The following is a 26,207-nucleotide window of genomic DNA, read 5'->3' on the forward strand; positions in this document are numbered from 1 at the left end:
AGGTAAAATGAGAAGTCTGTGACCCTGAAGAGACTCCACATCTGGACACACGGTACCCTGATCTCAGACTTCAGCCTATAGAACAGTAAGAAATAAATTTCTGTTGTTCGTAAGACACCCAGTCTGTGATATTTTGTTATAGCAACCCAAATGGACTAAGAAAATCACATAATCCAATTCTCCATTTTAGAATGAAGAAAATGACACATCGCTAACACAGGGCTACAGAGTAAATTGCAGACTTCATGTTGGAGCTAAAATCTCTTTTTCCAACCAATCTTAATTCCATTGAGCCATCCTGCCTCTCTTGTAGCCACAGTAGGAGAAAACTTGCAGAAATACATTAAGGTGTACATTAATGGGAAATAACATCTGGGCCCAAAGATGTCTTGAGAGCCTTACAAAGAGGAACACTTGTGAAAGATATTCTTTAGAAGCCCTATACCCACAGCCTCACTCATCACCTGCATGTTCTCTTTGATCCGCTTCTCATTGTAACTCTTGGCCAGGACCACCACCCCACGCTGCAGCTGGTAGCGAAGGGCAATCAGTGCTGGAGTTTGCTCGTATTTTTTTGCCATGGCACAAAGAACTGGATCATCCAAGAGAACCGGGGAGCTCTGGTCTACCCTGGAAGGAAATGCAGAAAGGCTGAAGATCTGAGACTGAGTATTCAGTTTGTAAGAAGCTTCCCAATCAGAACAGGTAAGTCCACTCTAGGTCAGTGCTTCTCAAAATGTGGTCACTAGACAAGCAGCATCACTGTCATATGGGATCTTGTTAGGAAGGCAAATTCCATGGCTTCACCCAAGACCAACTGATTCAGAAACTTAGGTGTGGCACCCAGTAATCTGTGTTTACAAAGCCCTCCAGATCATTTTGTAGCATGTTTGAGTTCAGACCAATGCTTTCAAACTTCTGGATTTTTTCTCTTTTACTTCTCAGTGGCTGTTTTTCTTTTTTGACCATAGCCCCAAAGAAAGCAAAAGAGCATGAAACGACAAAAAAAAAGGAAAAGACTGGGATATTTTTTAACTTTTGAAAGTTATTGATAAAAATTGAGTAGTTCCAAAATGAGAACTGTTCATTTTATCATTACTTACAGAGTGTGATATTTCTATAGAATTTTACAGAAATGCTTCGGATTGTAATTCTTTCTATCATGATGTACCCAAGAGTTACATATTATTATCCAGATTTTAAACATAAAGTAAGTGAGGTTTAGAGAGTGTATTACTAGAAACGTGTTAATTAGTTAATAAATATCTAAATAATGACTTAAGCTTATGTATTTTGTCTCAATTTTTAGATTATATATAGATTTTAATGCAGACATTTGTTACTGATTAATCTTCAACCAGACACATATAATGTTAAAACATTGGCTGGGTGATGAGATGATAAAGGGGAAGGATTTCTTCTGTCCCTCTCCTCTCATCCCCAAACCAGTGGAGAGTTAATTTCAGAAACCTAAGTATAGTATGATTAAAAATATTTCATCAAAAATGGCATTTTAGTTAAACTCTTTGTTATCTTCATTACCTTCTTTTTATACGTTGGGATCCCAAAGCACTATAGGCAACTAGGACAATATCTTTCAACTTGCAGAAATCCAATAGTTTGCTCTGGTTGAGATAAGGATGACATTCCACCTGTAGAATGCCAAGACTGAAAAGTGTCATATTATATGAAATGGCAAAATGAATATGAAAGCGAAAGGTTAAAAGAAAAAAAAAAGCTGAAAAAAACTGTTTATTATTAAATTTACACTGGAAATATAACATCAATTAAGGATTTTTTAAAAAATAAGTATTATACCTCTGTTCCCTTAAACAGGAAAAAAAACATAACGTTCCTGAGAACAAGTGACTCTAGGGACCAGATCTTTGTTACTCAATACCATTGTACACTATGAGGAGACATGGGTAATTCCATATCTGGGACAGGAAGAGAACTGTTTGAGCCTTGGACATCAAATTGTGCCAGAAAGCAAGAAATTCCTCAAAGACTCATGAAAGGGCATCTAAAGGACAAAAGAACCAGTGTGATGGGGATCTCACTGGTGACATTGGATAGATTTGAGCATCAAAGGGAATAATGAGGAAAAACAATTATAATACATAGAGTAAATAAAAATCCATGAGTCCCTAGTCATGAGAGAGAGAGAGAGAGAGAGAAGAAAAAAAATTGTTCTTGCTGATGATGATTATTACATAACTGCTTTCTGGGAATATTGGTAATTAAAAGGAAGGAATTAAGCTTTTAAAGTGCTTTATAGAAATAATTGTAGTTTATCCTGAGTTGATGAGGGAATTTTGTTTTTACAATAAATTGTCAGGATAAAAAAATTTAAGTGTTTAAAATTGAAAATAATTATTTACAATACCAATGAAACACCTAAGTCAGAGTAAAATCACTGATGGATACTCAACAATAACTTGAAAACTTGGGAGCAATATGACTACCCCTGATGACAATTGTTACCCAACAGATTGCTAGGTAATTTCAAAGGAGAACATACACATTTACAAAGAAAAGACTTGGCTACCACTAGCTTAATCAAGAGAACAAAACTAACATCTCTCATACTGGGATAACTTGTCTTGACAGGCTTCCTACTGGAGTGTTATTTGGGGGACACAGCATGCAAAAGACATCTGACTGCAAAAAATGTTTAACCCTAATGCAATAAGGGATTCAGAACTACTAATTTACAGAAACTGGGAATAGAGAAACAAGTTAATTAACATTATAAGATAACAATCGGACAAATCCAGAGTATTCGACATTAATTTATCTGGAAGCCATGGTAAACAACAGGTTGAGTGACCATTTTAGGTTAAGAGAGCTTAAGAAACATGAGTCAGAGTAATAGGTGGACCACAACTGGCTTCTGATAAGAGTAGAAGATCCATAAAAGACATTGGGAAAGCCATAGGGAAGTTTGAATATGCATTGGATAATAGACCATAAGCATTCTGAGGTCAGTAGGGGTGAATTGTCATGTCTACAGCTTACTTTGAAGAGGGTCAGCAAAATATTACATATATCTACGCAGATATATCCACATATATATACATATATTTGGCAATATGGTCAAATGTGAAAACGTTTGGATATAGGAGGGAAAATATGGATGTTCTCTATGATACTCTTAACTTTTCTGAATGTCTGAAATTTTTCATAATAAAAGTTGGGAGTAGGGCCGGCCTCGTGGCTTAGCAGTTAAGTGTGCGCGCTCTGCTACTGGCGGCCCAGAGTTCAGATCCTGGGTGCACACTGATGCACCGCTTCTCCAGCCATGCTGAGGCTGCGTCCCACATACAGCAACTAGAAGGATGTGCAGCTGTGACATACAACTATCTACTGGGGCTTTGGGGAAGAAAAAGGAGGAAGATTGGCAATAGAGGTTAGCTCAGAGCCGGTCTTTCTCAGCAAAAAGAGGAGGATTAGCATGGACGTTAGCTCAGGGCTGATCTTCCTCACACACACACACAAAAGTTGGGAGTAAAACTAATACTAGAATAACATGATTTTTTTGACATGTATAATTGAAAATCGTGGTTCTATATCATTATATCTCAAATTCTTGAGTTTATAAGCTGCATTATCCAATCGAAGCCACTTACTCCTTGAATCCAAGTTGTACCTTGAGGACATTATGGTAAATGAAATAATACATTCACAGAAGCACATGTTCTACATGGTATCAGTTATATCAGGAATCCAAAATAGTCAAACTTATAAAATAAGAGGGCAGAATGATAGTTACCAGGGACAGGGAGGAGGGGGAAATTGGGAGCTGCTAATTGTGGGTGGGAAGTCTCAATTACGCAAGATGAATAAGTTCCGGAGATCTGCTGTATAACATTGTCTCCATAGTTCACAATTTTTTTGTTGTATTGTATACTTAAAAATTTTTTAAAGGTGATCTTATGTTAAGAGGTTTTACCACAATAAAATAAAAATAGAATTAAAAATGTAAGAGCACAGAGACAGATACACAATAATGTGTCTAAGCAGTTAATTTAAGGGTAGAAATCAATTAGAAGAACCAGACTAAGATTGAGTAAATCACAAAGTCGACTCTATTCTATGCTAAAATTTCCTGTGTGTTGATTTCCTCCACCATTAGTATCACCAAAAACCAGTAATTTCATCCCTCCAGCCTGGATGACATTCATACTCTCAAGTTGATTTTTCTTCTATCTATGCTTCCTATTCAAAGACCCCTGAAAGCAGAGATACCAAGATGAAGGAATCAGGCATCCAAACCCCACACAAACCCCTGACACCTACCTTATCTTATTTTCACTCTTTCCTTTTTTACTGCCTGTTCCATGTTTTCATGACCTTCCTTTATTTGCACAATTGCATCTAATCATTTTCACTGGTCCAGTCTCTGGACATCTTTTACAACTCAGGTAAATGTCACCTTCCCTCGAAGGTCTGGTAACCATTCTAGCCTTCCGCCACCTCCTTTACCTTCCTTAAATTCTTACGCACAATTTAGCACTAAGGTCTTGCCACTATTTCACAAAGACTTTACAAAACAGAGATCCAATTATGGATTCTATTCAGGCCCATCTCAACAGAGGCTCTGCTCTCTAGAATCCTCTGTTCCATAAAGGAACAAATAGACATCTGGCAGTAGTGCAAGAAGAAGGAGACGAAGAACAGAAAGGAGAAGAGGCCAAGGGTGCTCACCTGGTTGCAGACGGGCTTGTACTTGAGCCCTGGCTTGTTCAGGAACTTCTCCAGCTGCCTGCTGTTAAAGTTGGACACCCCGATGGACTTGGTCAGTCCTGCATCCTTACACTTCTCCATGGCCTGTGGAGGAAGGGGTGGTGAAGAATCATTTGTGCAGTTGGCTAGAGATCAGTAATAAATGTAAGAAAATCTGTTAAAAGGAACAACTCTCAAGAAATGATAATGAAGCCAATTGGCATGATTACCAAGAAGAGAAAAAGTAGGAAATTAAACAGGGGAAGAAATTAGTGACAGCAAGAACAAGAATTACTGTCTTCTCCTTAGAAAAACCTGAGATAGTATCACACATAGAAGGAAAGAGATGCCTATATTCATTGTCCCAAATTCTTCTTCTTCATTTCTGTATATAAACATTTCGCTAATGAGTTCCTCCAAACCAGTACAGCATATCAGCTCTTTTAAAGTTTCTGAATTGCTGAATTTGAAGATGAATAGACCATTCTCTCAAGTGAAAGAAATGAACGAGTTTTCCCCTCTTCTGGCTTCCAACTCTGTGCTCTCTCCTCCAAGAACTCACCTCCCACGTGGCACAGAGATCCACTGTGTCAAATATTACTTTTCCATGTTCATCTTTTGGAAGAAGTTCCTCCCCTGGCTCGAATAGAAACATTCATTTTAGTAATGTCACAAAATAATTTTTCCACACCTACTAGGCTGCCAGGTACATTTAGGGCCAGGACACTAAGCCTCCATGCGGAAAGTGGTACAACATTCTGTATACTAATATTTGCAAAGTGATTTGCACATGGAGTTGTAAGGAATGTCTTTAGGAGACAAGCTTCCTCTAATATCTTACACGATCATGTGTTTTAATAAATGCCATTTTCCTAGGTCCTAGTGGGGACTCATAGTGACTTATGTTACCTTTGTCTGCCCCCTATACTTTCCTCTTGCAAAAGGCCTCCCTTGCACTGGGAATGACGGTAAGTGACATAACCTTATTTCCAGAAAAACTGTTGCACTCTTCACCCAGGATAGACAAACATAGTTCCTTATTCCTCTGAACATCTATATGTCCAATGGCAGGCACATGAACCAAACAGGGTCTTTCGAGGCTCTCTTCAGGAATAATATAGATGCTAGAAGATCCAGAGATACTCTCAAGTGTAAAGGAGCATAAACCTTGAATTGCCACCAGGCCATATTTGCCACTGTGGAAAATGTTGTGACAAAAATAAAGCAAAACAATAGTAAGGGAAAGTTAAGTTATAGAGAAAAGGAGATATTTCTGAAGACTATTCCAAATCCTTAAATCTATCTATGGCTTGTACGGCCCATTTACATAGACCAATAAAGTCTTTTGCATAGCAGAGCTAGAGTAGCTTTCTCTAACGTAACATCAAGAATTCTAAATAAGAGAATCCTAATGGCTAAGCGCAGTCTACAAAGTTCCATTAAGAAGATAGCCATCGTTGTACGTAAGGTCCAGCGAGTCCCATTGAAGGTTGCTAGTTTTAGACCCACCCAGAGGGAACACCACCAAATCTGCTTTCAACTGGAAGTGGTGAGAGAGGAGATCAACTCATTAGGCCCAAGTGTGAGGTAGCTTCTTTGCTCACCACAAGTACTTGAAACTCTGTGTTTGTACGTCCTCAAGAGATTCAAGACTCATAGTCGGGATTGTGTGTTAAACACACCTATTTTTATTTCCTCAAGTTTTTGAGGCAGAATGTTTGAGATTATTGAACCCTTTTCTCTTGGAGGCATGGGAAAGAAATTAAGGAGTCAAAAAACAAGGTCCATAAAAAGCTAATCAGAAATTATTATTTTGGGGATACTTCTCTAGTGTAATAATCCTTACATCCGTCTAAGAAAAATCTTAACTCCATCATCCATACTAGTTGATACATATTCTGACACAAGAAGTAAAATAGGTGTAACCGCGCAAATTGCCAACCTTCAGAGCTGTTGGATAATGAATAATATAGAGATCAACATAGTCCAGTTGAAGTTTTTTCAGAGACTTTTCCAAGGCTGTTCTCACCAACTCTGGTCGAAGGAAAGTGAGCCAAAGCTGCAGAGGGTAAAGAACGGAAGTTGTGTTGGATTATTGCTTCAGTTAGTTTTTTTTCTTGTTTCACCTGAGAATTAGACGTTTTTCTGCTGGTTGGAAACTGATGACCACAGATGAAAAACACTTTTTTCCTTCTTGAGTTCCCTTTTGACCTCATTCACCCATAGAAACTCTGCTATTTGCTTGGATTTATCATTGGCACATCTACTAACAATGGAATTAAATGACCCAAGAGATAAAACATGTTATCAAATAATAACTATGTCCATTATCTGAATTATGTTTGATGGAGTTTGCAAACCAGTTCACAAACATAGCCAAATGTTCAATCATATAGGGAATAAGTAGTATGCATTTCATTTAGATTACTGTAGTGAAAAAGTGCTTTGAACATATTAATATGTGCTGGATACAATTCAAGACACTTTAGCTATATCTTGTTCAATACACAAAGTGCTGCTTAAACTGCTCTCTTATTGAGGGAGATGAGAACTAAGATTCAGAATGTTGAGAAATTTTAGTAAGTCACCTAGATGATAAGGAAAGCTATAATTTGATCACATCTGTCTGATTCAATAGTCTATGCTAAATCACACTGCTATGGTCTGAAGCTCAGAAAAGTAAAGTGATTTTGCTTTAAAATCATAAAATTTGAATGAAGTACTGATGAGAAAGCCAACATCTTTTTTTGACACTAGATTTAATACGTGAATATATGTGAAAAAACTTGTATCAATTGACACAATTTACCAAACAACTGCTGATCCTATCATGTAATTGTCATCTCCACACAATCATGTTCACACACATACTCACACACACACCACATACACAGCACCTTTGAAGTGTAGAATAGGTCTTCTCTTTTCACAGTGCCATCTTCAATTTTGCTTCGGATAGCCAGTCCAACCTCCTCTTCATTATTGTACATAAAAGCAGAATCGATATGGCGGAACCCAGCATTTATAGCTAATTTGGTGACGTCTGCAGCTTTGCTCTTAGGAACCTAGATGAGCAACCAAGGGTAGTTGGATATCCACATGATTGAGAGATAGCTAAGGCACAAACTTTGACCTTCCAAGAATCAACATTTCCTCAAGTTTTAAAGGTTAGTTCTGCAGGTGTGGTGATGAACTCATGGTAGTTTGCCTTGGTCTTTCCTGGTAAGTACAAAAAGTTGGATATCCAAGGAACTCCTTCAATCCTGGGCAACCACTGGTTGATCACTATTATCAAAGATCCCCACAACTATTCCCAACTTCAGTGATTTGCTGAAATAACTCATAGGACTCAGCGTATAGTTGTAGTCACAGATATGGTGTATATTGTGAGAGGTTACTAAGTAAAACCTACAAAAAGAAAAGGTTCATGGATTGAAGTCTCAAGAAGAAGGTGGAATCTTCTGAGTCCTCTATCAGTGTAGTCCCAGAGAACACACTAAGTAAAAATTTTACATAAATAAGTACACAATGTGATGTTTTCATATATGTATACATTGTGAAATGATTACTACAATTAAGCTAATTAACATATCCATCACATCAAAAAGTTAACTTTTTTGTGTGTGGTGAGAACACTTAAGATCTCTTCTATTATCAAATTTCAGGTATGTAATATATTTTTATTAACTATAGTCATCATGTGGTACACTAGTTCTCTATAATTTATTCATCTTATAACTGAAAGTTTGTGCCCTTTGACCAACATCTCCTCATTTTTCCGACCACCCTATCCCCAACCCCTGGTCATCACTCCTCCACTCACTTTCTCTGAGTTTGACTTTTTTAGATTCCATACATAAGTGGGATCATGAAATATTTGTCTTTCTGTGTCTGTCTTTTTTCACTTATCACAGAGTCCTCCAGGTTCATCCTTGTGGTTGCAAATGGCAGGATTTCCTTCTGTTTTAAGGCTGAGTAACATTATACCTCTTTTTAATTATTTCAGAAACTTTCTTTTTTCAATGACATTGCAAAGAACTAGATACTGCCCTCTGCTGGCCATTCTGTTTCCTTAGGGGTACAGGGTTTGGTGTATAGGTGTACAGGTGTACAGGGTTTATGGAAGCTGAAGCTTCAATGGTATCCTTGACCCTGCCCTCTCCTTCATCCCACTTTGCACTACAAAATAAACGAGTCCTGTCATCTGTCTCCAAAATGTCTCTTTGAATATTTCCTTCTGTTTTATAGATGAGAAAGTGAGATTCAAAGTTTAAGCACCAGTCCCTTGTCCTACAACTAAATAGTCTAAAGACAAAACCTGAAGGGAAACTCCTAGCTTCCAACTACTGACTCACCCACTTCATTCCCACTTATGTCCATGATCCAACTCTGCCTATGTGCTTCAACCAATTTACATTAATAAGGAACAAGAATTGAAATCTTGTCCTGGAAAACTGTAGCTTATTCCTTCAAATTATATTATATTTTCTATTCAGGATAAATTACCAAGCAATAGGAGATGTATGAGGGGAACTACAGGTGGAGAATTTATTGCCTGCCATTCAGCAGGCCACCACACAGAATAGAAAATCTCTCACATCACTTGTCATTCACCTTATCTACAGGACCTTTTACCACAAATGTTACTCGGGATCATGTCTTCTTGGTGGGAGCAAAGATTGCTTGAACTGCAGAAATAGAGAAACCACTCCCATGCAATCACCCTCAAAACAAGGCAGCTGATAGTTAAATTTCATTTTTTTCTTTGAAGCCCCAGTAGATAGTTGCATGTCATAGCTTCACATCCTTCTAGTTGCTGTACGTGGGATGTGGCATCAGCACGGCCAGAGAAGCGACGTGTTAGTGAGTGCCCAGGATCCGAACCCAGGCCGCCAGTAGCGGAGCACACACACTTACCCGCTAAGCCACAGGGCCGGCCCGTGATAGTCAATTTTCTTACTGCTGAGTTTCATCACTTTTCCCAACATGGGAAATAGCTGGAAACTGAGAGGAAACCCAGAATAATCTGTAGGTGACCACACGGCCAGACCGTGATGCAGAGTGAACACTGCCTATTATGTCTCTTTTTAGAAGGAATGGTTCTAGCCTGGTTACAAGAACCAAGTGAACCTCCCAGACTCACACAAGAACTCAATGACTTTACAACCCAGGTCAGTTTCCATGCAATCTAGGTCTATTTTCTTTTGAATCCTCAACCCCAATACCACGATTGTTACCTCTTCAGGTGCGTAGGTGCCAAATCCCGGTACAGGAATGAAGTAGCCATCATTAAGTTCCACACACCAACGTTTGGGATCCATTGCTTGTTGCTCCTCTGTCTAGGCAGACTTTTTTATTCTTCTGCCTTCACAGGTTGTGTAAATAACAAAAGGGTAACACCCAAGTCTACTGCGCAAGTGTTAGCAAATGGATTATAGGAGAAGCAAGGTTAAACAGTAACCTTGGAACCAGTTGTTTCTGTTTTTTTAATGAATAGTAATCTTTTTTATTGTGTTAACGTTGGTTGATAACATTATATAAATTTCAGATGTACATCATTATATTTCAATTTCTGTGTAGATTACATCATGTTCACCACCTAAAGACTAATTACAATCCATCACCATACACATGTGCCCAATCATCCCTTTCACCCCCCCTTCCCCTATGATAACCACCAATCCAATCTCTGTCTCTATGTGTTTATTTGTTGTTGTCTTTATCTTCTATTTATGAGTGAGATCATATGGTATTTGACTTTCTCCCTCTTATATATTTCACTTAGCTTAATACCCTCAAGGTCCATCCATGTTGTCACAAATGGCTGGACTACATCCTTTTTTCGTGGATGAGTAGTATTCCATTGTGTATATATACCACATCTTCTTTACCCATTCAACCCTTGATTGGGCACCTAGGCTCCTTGCAAGTCTTGGCTATTGTGAGTAATGCTGCAATGAATATATGGGTTCATATTTCTTTATGCATTTGTGTTTTCATATTCTTTGGTTAAATACCCAGTAGTGTAATAGCTGGATTGTATGGTAGTTCTATTCTTAATTTTTTTGAGGAATCTCCACGCTGTTTTCCATAGTGGCTGCACCAGTTTGCACTCCTACCAGGAGTATATGAGAGTCCCTTTTCTCCACATCCTCTCCAACACTTGTTATTCCCTGTCTTGTTAATTATAGCCTTTCCAACAGTCATGAGGTTATACTATAGTTTGGATTTGCATTTCCATGATAATTAGTAATGTAGAACATCTTTTCTTGAGCCTGTTGGACATGTATATCTTCTTTGGAGAAATCTCTGTTCAGATCTTTTGCTCATTTTTTAACTGAGTTTTAATTTTTTTTTGTTCAGATGTATGAATTCTTTATATAATTTGGAGATTAACCCCTTATCCGATATATGGTTTGCGAATATTTTCCCCCAAATGTTAGGTAGTCTTTTCATTTTGTTGATGGCTTCCTTTGCCATGTAGAAAGTTTTTAGTTTGATGTAGTCCCATTTGTTTATTTTTTCTACTGTTTTCCTTGTCCAGTCAGACAGGATACTTGAAAACATTCTGCTAATACTGATATTGAAGAGCATGCTGCCTATGTTTTCCTTTAGAAGTTTCATGGTTTCAGGTCTTACATTCAAGTCTTTAATCCATTTTGAGTTAACTTTTGTGTATGGTGTAAGTTAATGGTCTACTTTCATTCTTTTGCATGTGGCTGTCCGGTTTTCCGAACACCGTTTATTGAAGAGACTTTCCTTTCTCCATTGTATGTTCTTGGCTCTATTGTCGAAAATTACCTGTCCATAGATGTGTGAGTTTATTTATGGGCTCTCAATTCTATTCCAATGATCTATATGTCTGTTTTTGTGCCTGTACCATGGTGTTTTGATTACTATAGATTTGTGGTATATTTTGAAGTCAGGGAGCGTGATACCTCCAGCTTTGTTCTTTTTTCTCAGGATTCCTTTGATTATTCAGAGTCTTTTGTTGTTCCATATACATTTTAGGATTCTTTCTTCTAATTCTGTGAAAAATGTCACTAGAACTTTGATAGGGATTGCATTGAATCTGTAGACTGCTTTAAGAAGTATAGACATTTTAACTATGTTAATTCTTAAAATCCAAGAGCACAGACTATCTTTCCATTTCTTTCAACGTGTTAAAGTTTTCAGTGTACAGATCTTTCACCTCTTTGGTTAAGTTTATCCCTAGGTATTTTATTCTTTTTGTTGCCATTACAAATGGGATTGTATTCTTCATTTCTCTTTCTGCTACTTGGTCATTAGTGTACAGAAATGCAACTGATTTTTGTATGTTGATTTTGTATCCTGAAAATTTTCCATATTTGTTTATTATTTCTAAACGTTTTTTGGTGATTCTTTAGTGTTTTCTATATATAAAATCATGTCATCTGCAAATAGTGACAGTTTCATTTCTTCCTTTCCAATTTGGATCCCTTTTATTTCTTTTTCTTGTCTCATTGCTCTTGCTAGGACTTCCAATACTATGTTAAATAAGAGTGGTGAAAGAGGACATCCTTTTCTGGTTCCTGTTCTTAGAGGAATAGCTTTCAGTTTTTCTCCATTAAGAAAGATATTAGCTGTGGGTTTGTCATATATGGCTTTTATTGTGTTGAGGTGCTTTTTTGCTATACCCATTTTATTCAAGTTTTTTAATCATAAATAAGTGCTGTATCTTGTCAAATGCTTTCTGTGCATCTATTGAGATGATCATGTGATTTCTATTCTTCATTTTGTTAATGTGGTGTATCACATTGATTGATTTGCAGATGTTGAACCATGCCTGCATCCCTGGAATACAACCCACTTGATCATGGCATATGATCTTTTCAATGTATTGTTGTATTCGATTTGCTAGTATTTAGTTGAGGATTTTCCCATCAATGTTCATCAGTGATATTGGTCTATAATTTTCTTTTGTTGTGTTTTCCTTGTCTGGTTTTGGTATCAGGGTAAGGTTGACTTGATAGGATGAGTTAGGTAGCTTCCCCTCTTCTTCAATTTTTGGAAGAGTTTGAGAAAGATAGGTATTAAGTCTTCTTTGAATGTTTGGTAGAATTCACCAGGGAAGCCATCTGGTGCTGCATTTTTATTTTTTCAGAGGTTTTTGATTACCATTTCGAGTGCTTACTTTTGATTGATCTATTCAAATTACCTATTTCTTCTCGATTCAGTTTTAGAAGCTTGTAGGATTCTAAGAATTTATCCATTTATTCCAGATTGTCCAATTTGTTGGCATATAGCTTTTCATAGTATTCTCTTATAATCTTTTGTATTTCTGTGGTGTCCATTGTAATTTCTTCTCCTTTGTTTCTGATTTTGTTTATTTGAGCCTTCTTTGTTTTTTTTTTTTCTGGGTGAGTTTAGCTAAACAATTGTAAATTTTTTTTTTATCTTTTCTAGAACCAGCTTTTAGTTTCATTGATATTTTCTACTTTTTTTAGTATCTATATTATTTATTTCTGCTCTGATTTTTATTATTTCCCTCCTTCTATTAATTTTCTGCTTTGTTTGTTCTTCTTTTTCCAGTTCCTTTAGGTGCACTGTTAGATTGTTTATTTGAGATTTTTCTTGTTTGTTGAGGTAGGCCTGTATTGTTATAAACTTCCCTCTTAGAACTGCTTTTACTGTATCCCATAAATTTTGGCATGTTATAATTTCGTTTTCATTTGTCTCCAGGTATTTTTTTATTTTTCCTTTGATTTCTTCGTGGAACTAATTGTTGCTCAGTAGCATTTTATTTAATCTCCACACATATGTGGCTTTTTTGATTTTCTTCCTGTAGTTGATTTCTAGTTTCATACGTTATGGTCAGAAATGATGCTTGGTATTATTTCAATCTCGTTCAATTTATTGAGACTTGTTTTATGGCCTAAAATGTGATCTATCCTAAAGAATGTTTCATATTAATTTGAAAAGAATGTGTATTCTGTGGCTTTTGGATTGAATCTTCTGTATATATATCTACTAAGTCCAAATGGTCTAATATGTCATTTAAGGCCAATGCTTCCCTATTGATTTTCTGTTTGGATGACCTATCCATTGGTGTAAGTGAAGTGTTAACATCCCCTACTATTATCGTGTTGCTATTTCTCCTTTTATGTCTTTTAACAATTGCTTTATATATTTAGGTGCTCCTATGTTGGGTGCATAGATATTTACAAGTGTTATATCCTGTTGTTGGATTGTTCCTTGATCGTAATGTAGTGTCCTTCTTTGTCTCTTGTTATGGTTTTTGTTTTAGTGTATTTTGTCTGATATAGGTATTGCTACCACAACTTTCTTTACATTGCCATTTGCATGGAGTATATTTTTCCATCCCTTCACTTTCAGTTTGTAAATATCTTTATGTCTGAAGTGTGTCTCTTGTATGCAGCACATATATGGGTCTTGTTTTTTTAATCCAATTGGCCACCCAATGCTTTTTGATTGGAGCATTTAATCCATTGACATTTAAAGTAGCTATTGATAAGAATGAACTTATTGCCATTTTGTTACTTTATTTCTCGGTGTTTTAGTAGTTCATTTCTGTTCTTTTCTTCTTCTCTTGCTCTTTTCCCTTGTGGTTTTGTTGTTCTCTTTAATATTATGTTTGGGTTCCTTTTTCTAAATATTGTATGTATTTATATTGGTTTCTGGTTTGTGATTACCAGGAGGTTCATATACATTAAGCTATGTATATAGCAATCTGTATTAAGTTGATGGTCTCTTTTGATTGACCTCTTACTAAAAGCTCTACTCTTTTACTTTCCTCCTCACACATTTTACATTTTTGATGTTATATCTAATCTTTTTTGTTGTGCATGTGTATTCATTAAGCTCCTATCATGGAAATAGATAATTTTAGTACTTTTATTTTTGACCTTCATATTAGATTTATAGGTGGTTGATCTGCTACTTTTATTGTATCTTTGCCTTTACCAGTGATTTTATTGCTTTTTTTAAAATAATTTTCTTATTCCTGTCTGTGGTCTTCTCTTTTCCACTTAAATAAGTTCCTTTAGCATTTCTTATAAAGCTGGTTTCTTAGTGATAAACTCCTTTATTTTTCGATTGTCTGGAAAACACTTTCTCTTTCCTTCCATTCTGAATTTTAACCTGCCAGGTAGAGTATTCTTGGCTGTAGGCTTTTTCCTTTCAGCACTTTAAATATATCATGCTACTTTCTTCTGGTCTGTGAGGTTTCTGCTGAGAAGTCAGCTGACAGCCTTATGGGGTTTCCTTTGCATGTAACTTGTTGTCTTTCTCTTGTAGTTTTTAAGAGTCTCTCTTTATCTTTAATTGTTGACATTTTAATTATAGTGCATCTCGGTGTGGGCCTCGTTGGGTATATCTTGTTTGGTGCTTTCTGTGCTTTCTGTACGTGGATGTCTGTTTCCTTTCTTAGGTTAGGAAAGTTTTCAGCTATTATTTCTCCAAACAGAGTCTCTGCCCCTTTGTCTCTCTCTTATCCTTCTGGGACACCTATAACATGGATGTTAGTGTGCTTGATGTTGTCCCAGAGGTTACTTAGACTGTTCTCATTCTTTGTAATTCTTTTTGTTTTTTTCTTTTATCTCTTCAGCTTGGGTGATTTCCTCTAGTCTTTCATCCAGCTGACTGATCCATTCACTTGTATTATCTATTCTGCTATTGTGTTCTAGTGAATTTTTCATTTCCAGTATTGTATTCTTCATTTCTGATTGGTTCTTTTTTGTGTTTTCCTATTGTTTGTTGAAGTACTCACTGAGTTCATCCATTCTCCCAAGATCAGTGAGCATCCTTATGATGCTTTGTTTGAACTCTTTGTCAAGTAGATAGTTTATTTCTGTTTCATTTATTTCTTTTTCTGGTATGTTGTCCTGGTCCCTTACTTGGTTTGTATTCCTTTGTCTCCTCATTTTGCCTCTATCTCTGTGCTTATATCTATGTATTACGTAGGTCAGATATGTCTCCCAATCTTGGAGAGGTGGTCTTACGTAAGAGATGCCTTATGAAGCCCAGAAGTGTGCTTCCCTATCTTCATCATTTCCGAATGTTCCAGGATTGTCCCCTGTGTGAGCTACATGTGTCCATCTGTTATGGCAGGGTTACTGTTGCTGCAGGTGCCCAAGGAGGTTAGGCTGTCCCCCTGACTGGCTGGTTGTAATGCTCAGCTGCATGTGGCTGCTATTGTCTTTTTGGTCACTTTATTGGCCATGAGAAGCCCCAGAACAGTTGGCTGCAAGGTCTAGTAGCACATTCTTGGTTGCAGTTTCTCTGTTAAGTGAGTCAGCCCCCAGAGTGGCTGGTTGCTAGGCTCAGGGGCTTACAATTCCTGCAGGTCTTCAGCCTGCAAGTCTGTTTTCCACTCTCTCAGGATTGCATCTGAGTGGAGCTGGCCTCAGGAATAGGAGTAACCAATTGTTTCAGGTTTTGCAAGGTGGAAGTGATCCCCTATGTGGTTGTTTAAGAAGCACAAGTCTGCTGCAACTGAGAAGCTTCACTGCCTGCAGGGCCACACACACCATCAACACAATCCTATGCCATGCGTGAACCCCGACCCACTGCAGTGGACTCAGTTGCCCCGTGGCAGAGGCCCCACACACTCCACAAATGCAAGTCTGCCTCTTTCGCAAACTCTGCCCCACAAAGGTGGACCTACTCACCCAGTTGCAGAGGTTCCTATCACCCCGCCTATGTGGGCCCACAAGTTGACTGAGGACTTGCTGTTGGATACGGCCAGTTCCTAGGGCAGGCTGCCTGCCCTGGCTGAGCTGGATTAAATTGGTGCCCTACTGGATGGGACAGACCCTTGTGCTAACAGGCCAGGGGAAGAATTCTAATGGCATCTTCCAGTCTCTGTGTCAGCACGCCTGTACTAGGTCACAGTAATGGCTGCCACCAACGTCTCAGTCCTTGGAGAAGTCGAACCTCTCATCAAGATGCAACCAGAGCCTATCAGGTGAGTCTCCTTTCACCAAAGGACTGTGTACCTTTCTTTCTGGTGACTTAAGGTTGCTTTCTGAAACAGGTGAATATGTGTGCGGGTCCTTTAAGAGGAGGCTTTTTTTCCCCTTATGTCTGATAGGTTTTATGGGGTTATTCCCTACAGTAGTTAATAACTGGCAAAGACAGGTGTTGTGACACTTGTCTTGGGTGTGCTAGGTCCATAAGCTGCTTATTGTGGTAACGCTCCCCTGCTCAGATCTCCCACTTCTCCAGGGAAGGCTTCTCACCTTAGGATTCTTTCATCCAGCTGTGAAGCCTTGTGGCTAGAAGGTGGCTATTTTCTCTCCAGAATGGAATTTCTGCATCTTCCACCTCAGTCAGCACACAACACACGCACACACATACAATTTAGAGGAAAGATTAATGAGCATTCTTCCAAAAGTTGACGCTCAATTAAGAATTAAAACTTCACATTGAATTAAAATTTACTTTTTACCTTTCCCATTGGCAAAATTTTAATTGCTTCTTTTTTTTCTTTGCTTTATAAAAAGAATATCCAGTCCCAACAAGGAGGCAATCCTGAAGAGTGCCAAAAAAAGACATTCTCACAAGGTGATTATTGGAGTATTAATTACTAACAGTTTTTGGATATCGTTTCCGGTATGCAAACAGAATCTTGGAATGTTTATATCATCAACCTAGCTATATACTTTTAGAAAACTAGCATGAATTAACTACCAGAAAATGGATGAATATTTTATTTAATTTATTATCTTAACAGTATTCATGAATTAAAAAGCTGGAAATAATTTAAAATACAGAAAACTTGGGAAGAGTTAGGGAAATTATGATGCATGATACAATGGAATATTATGAAGCCATTTAAAACTGAACACATAGAGTGATGTTAGCAAAATGGTGGACTAGGAAGCCGTGAGTTCTCCCATGGAAACATAAGGAAACAACCAGAAACTAGCTGAAATAACCTTGCAGGAGCTCTGGCAAACAGTCAAACAAAGATCTACAGCAAGAAAGTGAACATCCAGTTATAAAAAAAGCCAGATTCAAAGTGGTAGAAAATTTCATCATGCTCTTACTTCCCTTTGCCCCTCCTCCTGCCTGGCACAGTGCAGGCTTGGTCTATAAGAGGCATCAGGCCAGTTCACAGTTACCTCTCTCAAACCAGAGTGATTATAGAAGATCTTATTTGAATATTGTAACCTATTTGGGGTCTGCCTGAAAGACTGCTGTTTTACCTAACTCTAAACTTGAACTGAAAAGCCACTGGAATGGCTCATTATAACTGCAGGGGCACTATAGATGCACAGATGCCAGGGGCAAAGATTAAGGTTGGAGACGTGGAACAGAGCATATAAAGCTCTGAGGAGAATCTGGGTTGTGAAATTGTGAGAGCATTTGTTTCAACCATCTGTTCAGGTGAGTTAATAAAGCCACACACAGGCCAAGCAAGATACATGCTCAGGAAAGAAATGAATAGACCTTCAGCTCACGTGTTGGGCTGAACACAAGACTAGGAGCATGCAGAGATAGCAGAGAAGGACTGTCAGGGCACAGAGCAAATCTGCAGAGTGGGAGAGGTGGCTGCTTTTTCAAATGCCCAATTAAACACATACACACAGAAGAAAATACTAAAAAAAAAAGAAAACATGATATGTTAAAAGTAAGAAAATAAAATGACAGAAACTGTTCCTGAGCAATCACAGGCATTGGACTGGGTAGACAAAGAGTTACAAAAAAACTATCTTATACATGCTGAAATTTCTGAAGGAAAAAATTGACAAGAGCTAAAGGAAATCCGGTAAATCATATGTGGGTGAAGTGATAATATCAAAAAATATATAGAAATTATGGAGTCTAAGTCACAGAAAGACAAAACAAGGACACGTGAACAGACTCTAAAGGGTGTATAGGACACCATCACATGGACTAATATACACATTAGTGCAGTCCCCAAAAGAGAAGATAGAGAGAATGGGACAGAGAGATTATATCAACAAATAATGAACATTCCCTAAAACAGATTTAAGACATGAATAATCAACAAATCCAAGAAGCTCAAAGAATTACAGTTAGGATAAACTCTAAGATATCCACAACCACATATATTACACTCAAACTGTTGAAAAACAAAGAAAAGAGACTATCTTGAAAGCAGCAAAGGAAACATGACTCATCAGGTACAAGGCATCCTGGATAAGATTATCAACAGATTTCCCATTAGAAACCTTGGAGGACATAAGGCAGTGAGATGATATATTTAAAGTGCCAAAAGAAAAAAAAATTGGCAACCACAGATTCTACATCAGGTAAAAATAGTCTTCAAAAATGAGGGAGAAATTAAGATAATCTCAGATAAACCAAAATTACTATCTGAACTGCACTACAAGAAATGTAAAAGAAGTCATTCAGGTTCAAATGAAAAGACACATGAAAGTAATTTAAAGCCATACAAAGATATGAGGACTTCCAGTATAGGTAAATATATGGGCATATGTAAATAATGTACTTTCATAACTTTGTTTTGTAACTATATTTTTTCATTACTACAAGATTTAAAATATGAATGCATAAAATAATTATGCATCTATGCAAATATGTACACAATATATGAAGATGAAATTAGTGATAGTGGTAACATTAATCAGGGGAGGGGAACAGAGGTGTATAGGAGTAGAGCTTTTGTATGGCATTGCAATTAAATAGGTATCAATTCAAAATAAATTGTTATAACTTTACAATATTATCTGTTATCCCCATGGTAACCACAAAGAAAGGAACAATAGATTTTACAGAAATGAAACTGAGCAAGGATTCAAAACATGTTACAACCAAAAATTGTCTAAACCCAAAGGAAGTTAATAATGGAGGAAATAAGAGACTTAAGTCATATAGAAAAAAACATAAAAATGCAAGTCTGTCCCTATCGGTAAATTCTTTACTTGTACATAAAAACTCTCCCAATCAAAAGATAGAGATTGGTGGAATGAATTAAGGAAAAACAGAATCAAGTATATGTTTTCTCTAAGAGACTCACTTTGGATAAAAGGAGACAGAAAGAGGGAAAGAGAAAGTTAGTAAAAGATATTCCATGTATATAGTAACCAAAAGAGTGTTGACATGGCTACACCAGTAACAGATTTAGAAAAATATGAAAAAAAATTATGACGAGACAAAAGGTATTCTTTATTGATAAGAGGGTGAATCCACCAATAATGTAGAACAATTATAAACATATATGCACCAAACATAGAGTTCGAAAATGTGTGCAAACCACATTGACATAATTTAAGGGGGAAATAGACACCACTACAGTAGTTGGAAACTTCAGTACCCCACTTTCAATAATGGATAAAACAACCTGACAGAAGATCAATAAGGAAATAGATAAGAGAGTACTATGAACAATCATATGCAAACAAACTGAGAAATTGTGATGGAATTGAAACTTCCTAGAAACCTACAAAGACTGAATCATAAATGAATATAAAACCTGACTAGACCTATAAATATTAAGGAAATTGAATCAGAAATCAAATAACTCCCAACAAAGAAAAGTCTGTGACCATATTGCACCACTAGTGAATTTCAGTAAGCCTTTAAAGCAAAATTAACAACAATCATTTGTAATCCTTGCAGAAAAATGAAGAGCAGGGAAGATTTCCTAACTCATGTTACAAGGCCAGCATTACCCTGATACAAAGCCAGAGAACGATACTACAGGAAAATAAACACAAATGCCTCATTTGTTTTAAGACTTTAAAATTCTCAAAAACAAAAATACTAGAAAACTGAATTCAGCAACATACGAAAAATCATATCCCATGGCCAATTGAGATTCATTCCTGGTATGCGAGTATTATCCAACACACAAAAATTAGTAAACACAATATACCACATTAGAAGGATGAAGGAAAAAAATGCTTGATCATCTCAGTTGATGTGAAAAAAGCACTTGACAAAACTCAATGCTCTTTCATGAGAAAAAACATTTGACAAACTGGAAAGAGAAAGAATCTTCCTCAACATAGCAAAGTAGATATATGAAAAGCACACAACTAACATGGTACTCGATGGTGAAAGACTGAAAACATTTCCTCTTAAGCTCAACAATATGAAAAATTTGCCTGATTTTGTCACTCATAGACAACATAGAATTGGAAGTTCCGGTTATAGTAATAAGATAGCAAAAAGAAATAAAATGCATCCAATGAGGAAAGGAAGAAGTAAAATTAATCCTGTTCCAGAAATGACATGATCTTATATGTAGAAAACCCTAAAGATGAAACAAAAATCTGTTGGAACTAATAGACAATCTCAGAAAAAATTCAGAAACAAAATAAACACAGAAAATTCAGTTATATTTCTGTATCTAAAAATGAACAATCTGAGAAGGAAACTAAAAAAAAAAAATTCCATTTACATGATCACGAAAAAGAATAGAATTATTTGGAATAACTTAACCAAGGAGGCAAAAGGTGTGTATAATCAAAATTAGAAAATTATTTAAGGAAATTAAAGAAGATGTAAATACTTGGAGAGACAATCATGCTCTAATATGAAAGACGGTATTAAGATGGCCATAGTAGCCTAAGTGATTTACATGTTCAGTGGACTTCTCACGTATATATATATCACAACAGCCAAGTGTAGCTCCTTTCTTCCCAAGGTGGATCTCTTGCACCCACATGTATTGACCCTATTGAGATCCACCAGGTTAGATGTTACAAAGATCATTCACGATCAGTGAGGAGGTAGTCAAGAATAGGATGGTCCACTGACTACCTCGAATTTGACAAGATCAGGATTTACTACACGATCTAAGTAGTAGAGACCACAATTGATGACACTGAGATCAAGAATATACTAGCTGGAATTCCACAGTCTGAACTTCCCTTGTGCCCTCTCTGATTGTGGATGTTATTTGGATTTCACCTGCTGACCTTTCTTCCTTGGTCAGCCCTCTGATTCTCCAACTCCCCAGCCACCAGTCCCACTGAAGTCACTCATTCAAAAGGCAGGTGTCCTGTCAGAATCTTGTTACATTTTAATACACAGACACACTCAAAGTGAATTATAGGGTTGCTAGTAGTTTGGAGTTACCTTTTTCTCTCTTTCTAAGGAATTTAACATCCCTTATGGAATGGGCTATTGTCTAACCATTTCCTCCGGGCATGCTGCAATTTGAGTACCAGCTTCTGAATAAATATAGGAAGAAAGCACTGGCTGGGATGAGTTCCTAATATGACAAACACTATAATTTTTATAGTATTGAAATATATATATTAGATGTGTCTGGATTAACATTAAAATTATTTCCAATTTTCTCTACTCCTTCAGAGACTTGAGTCATGGTCAGTTTTCTATGCTTTGGGAAGGGATGATGGCTGTTCTTTTAATTAATTTTTGAAAAGAAAGAAAGATCAAAGTTTCTACTTTCCTTATTTTCTATGGAAATATAGTGGGGGTAGAGCAGATTTGCTCCTAGTTAGCAGTATTGAAAACTGGATTTCCAACTTTAAAAATAGACAAGAAGATATTTTAAGACTGCCTTATATATAATGAATATCAGTTAACTATGTGCAAAAGTTGGAATAGATTAGTATTAGGTATAATTTCTAATAGACTAGAATAGGTAGAATATCTGATTACAGCTTTAGTGAAGATGAAGAAAAGATTTCAGTTTCCTGAACTACAACCTCTGAAAGAGAATGCATGGGTTTTGGGGAAACTATTGGGAGCTGCTCTGCCATTCTCATTGTCACTGTCAAGGTCAGAGACACACAGCCTGCACCAACTAAGCAATGCACCCCCACCCAGACCACACACCCCAGTGCTATGGAATCCTGTTCTGAATTGGTAATATTTGGACCTCATCCGAACAAGTGCTTCTTTCTTATGTTTATTCAGAACCTCATACTCTGAATGCAATGCAATTGGGGCAAAGGTTAGACCAGGGAAAGATCAGAAAATAACCCATTGCATCAAGGATGTTAAATTCCTTGAAAAGGAAAAGTGAGTAATGCATCACGAAAAATGCCCAATAGGCATTATTGGACATTTCTAAACAAAACCCAGAAACTACTCAAAGTCTAAAAAAGGACTTCCCAAATATCAGTCTCCAAAATAGCCACATTCAACTCACCTCTGAAGCTTTCATGAAAGTTCAGATTCCTGGACCCATCTGGTCATTTAGGTAAACTAGGTAGTAGACCTTAGTTACCCATACCTAACAAGACCTGTGTGTGGATTCCGCTCTGGTGTGGGTTTGGACTGAAAGATATCTGTGTTTACAGGGATACCAGGAGAACGAAGACACCAGAATTAATGATTTGTTGTGCAAACCAGGACCTCAGTCAGGAGCCACACACTCTAGTTTGCCTCCAAACTGGAAAGTTTCCTTACAAACGGTGGAACCATGGCTATCAGGAACTCATGTCACCCCATCCATAACATGCTGTCCCACTTGTGCAGACAAAGAAGAAGCAAGGGAATGCTAGGACTTTGTGATATTGTATGGCTTGTGGGAAGGAAAGGTGCCTTGTGGAGACAGAAAGCAGGAGGGAAAGCCTGGGAAACTTAGTAACTTCTGCTTTCACTAGACCCAGACACTTGGAGACAGGGAGGAAAGGGGCCTGAGTTTCAGTATGGTGCTCCATTTGGGAGGTTAATGCGGGCTCTGATTTGTGGGAAAGTTGATGTATCACAGAGGGCCCAGGCTGGATATTCCACTGTTGATCCAATGACCAGTTAGAATCCTCCAGCCACCCAAGGTTCACTGGAGAAACTGGTTGACCCATTGGGGCTTGTGCTTGACCAGTGTGGGTTAATGGATTTGGTGTAGATTCAAACCTTCTCCAGCTTATACCATCAGGCTGAACAAGAAAACCATATGTCAAGAAACTTCATTATATTATAATCCTGTAGGAAAGGGAGAAGAGGATGGCATCCTGGAGCTATAAATAAGCAACGTTTGCATTCACGGGTAAATAAGTGCTTGATTTTCAGCTCACTCACTCCCTGCAAGAGAATTGTCAATGTACAGAGAACAATAAATATTCGGGTGTATACAAAAGGATTTATATATATAGTAAAAAAATGAAAAAAAGAAGGATATATTGCCAATAGTACTTGTTCCTAGCAAGTGACCTGTTTTGTCTATGAATTCTCTGGAGAGAGAGGGGGTCATGTGGTGTTTTGTTGAAGCAAAACTAGAATACACTTGAACTTGAAAGAGGCTTATGGATGTGGAGTGGGCTGAAGGTCTATGCAGGCCAAAGGTCAGAACTGTATTTATTTGGAAAAGGCAGGAGATGGTAGAGGCTGTATAGGTGGGAGGATGGAAGGGGGGTGGATGAAGAGAGAATATGAGGCACTTTTCTTGTCCTAGGAGGAATTTTTGGGGGAAAAACAGAGATATTTAAGGAGACACTTATGAAGTTTGAATTTACTGTTTGGTGAATTCATAACCCATGGAATTTGATGTACAATCTACTTCACTCACTATTGTGTCAGGAAGTGGGCTCTATCTGTGGAAACAAATGTGTCCTGAATGTGACCTCAAGATGAGTGAAGTAAAGCTGAGACTCTTTGGGGGACCACTCCCTCTTCTGCATCGTTTTTATTTTAATATCACCCAACCCTATCCTCAAAACCTTACCATTCACTAGGGCTCCTACTCTCAGAGGATGACTCAGCAATTTTCACAGATTGTGAAACTCCTGGATGGTGAATAATGCAAGGAGTTGTAAAGAGACAACTAACTTCAATGGTTGATTTGCTTAGGACACAACCAGGTCAAGAAAACCTATCTCAAATTGGCTTAATCCCACAGAAAAGTGTTACCTCCATACCAATAAGTCATGAGGAAGTGTCAGCTCTGGATGAGCCACTGGAGACACAGATCATCTCCAACATTCTCTTGGTTCTTCCTTCTTCTGTGTATTGACATTATCCTTGGGCTGCATGAGGACAGAGCAGCAATTTCAGACATTACATCTGAACAAGACATATCCAGTCACAGGAGAAGGAACACCTGTTATAAGAAGTGAGCTAACCTCTCTTAGAAGCCCCTCAGCACAGCTCCTATCATGTGTCATTGGCCAGAGTTGGGTCGCAGTCATGTTCCCAAGGTGATTACATATGAAGGACAATCGAGTTAACATGAGTGATCTAAACAAATCATTTGGAGTACAATTGGTGTTGGGGCTGCAAACACCTTAACCGTTGAAATCATAATGAGAACGTGATGGTCTTTAGATTATATGTTTCAAACCTTGGCCACACTTAGAACTTCTTGGTAAACCTCTAAAACATAGGAATACCTAGGCTTTACTGCAGTCAAATGAATAAGAATCCCCCACGGTTGTGGGTCTCAGATAAAAGCATCTACAAAAATAAAACCAGAGCAATTGTCCCGGTTTTAGAAATATTTATCCCTTTTTATTGGTACAAGGACAGACTAAGAGGTGAAAGAGTGAGGAAACCTCACCCAGCAGCAAATCTGTTTAAAGGAGAAATGTAGAGAGATTGAGTGGAGTCTGATTTAACTACAATCTAATTTCTTACTTAACCTAATTTGATTGTGTAAACTTCTATGGGAACTGAAAGGATGAAACGGAGAAAAACAGACTCAGTGATTACAATTCTTGATGAATCAAGAACCTGAGGGATTGAGGTGTAGTAGAAACCACACAGTAAGGGAATTGATCTAGGTGGAATGTATTAAAGTTAAGATTTCAGAGATGAAGCAATTCCTAAGAAGTAAAGGTGGGAGTAGTTATCTTGGGTAGTGTAAGTACAAGTAGAAACTCTGAGTAGTTGAGGATGTCAAAACTGGGAAGCCAGAGATATCTGCATGAACAAGGATTATGTCAACACATTTTGGCAAGGAATTATAAACTAAGACCATTAAGAGAGTGTACCGAGAGCAGATAAGATGGTAGAGTCAAACTAAAATCAGACTTAGAAGGACAGTTTTTTATGAATGTGGCTTTTCCACTTGATATCTGAGTTGAAAATCTAGAGTTTTGAACATAGCACTTGGTGATATAGTTATTCCTATCAGACATATTGGGAAACTGAGGCTTAGTTGCACCAAATTAACCACAGAGTTAGTGTAGTAGTCTGAATAATGGCCTCAAAGATGTCCATGCCCTAATCCCTGAAACCCGTGAATATATCATCTTGCACGGCAAAAAGGACTTTGTAGATGTGGTTAAGGATCTAGAGATGGGAGGATTTTCCTCATTATCTGGGAAGGCCTAATGTAATCATAAAGTCCTTAAAAGTAGGACCTAGAAGGGTTTCAGTCAAAGAGGAGATGCGAGGATAGAAGCATAGATGAGACATTAAAAGATGCTGTGCAACTGGCTTTGGAGGTGGAGGAAAAGTCCATGAGATATGGTATGAAGGTGTCCTCTAGAAGCTGTAAAAAGCAAGGAAATGGACATTGCCCTAGAGGTTCAAGGAATGCAGGCCTGGTGAAACTATGATTTTAGCCCATTGAATCTGATTTTGAACTTCTTACC

The 26,207-nt window shown here is 37.5% G+C and overlaps 1 protein-coding gene across 1 annotated transcript; it reads right to left on the minus strand.

Moving 5' to 3' along the window:
• Positions 1–398: 398 nt before the first annotated feature.
• On the minus strand, positions 399–10,046 carry LOC131398922 (aldo-keto reductase family 1 member C23-like protein). The gene is made up of 7 exons (XM_058532839.1): positions 9,963–10,046; positions 7,623–7,790; positions 6,668–6,784; positions 5,288–5,365; positions 4,708–4,830; positions 1,543–1,652; positions 399–630 (listed from the first exon to the last, which is right to left on the minus strand). Exons 1-7 carry the CDS (start codon positions 10,044–10,046, stop codon positions 399–401), a joined length of 912 nt encoding a protein of 303 aa, XP_058388822.1.
• Positions 10,047–26,207: the final 16,161 nt, after the last annotated feature.

This window comes from Diceros bicornis, chromosome 36, assembly GCF_020826845.1.
Source record: "Diceros bicornis minor isolate mBicDic1 chromosome 36, mDicBic1.mat.cur, whole genome shotgun sequence".
In the NCBI taxonomy this organism is placed as follows: domain Eukaryota; kingdom Metazoa; phylum Chordata; class Mammalia; order Perissodactyla; family Rhinocerotidae; genus Diceros; species Diceros bicornis.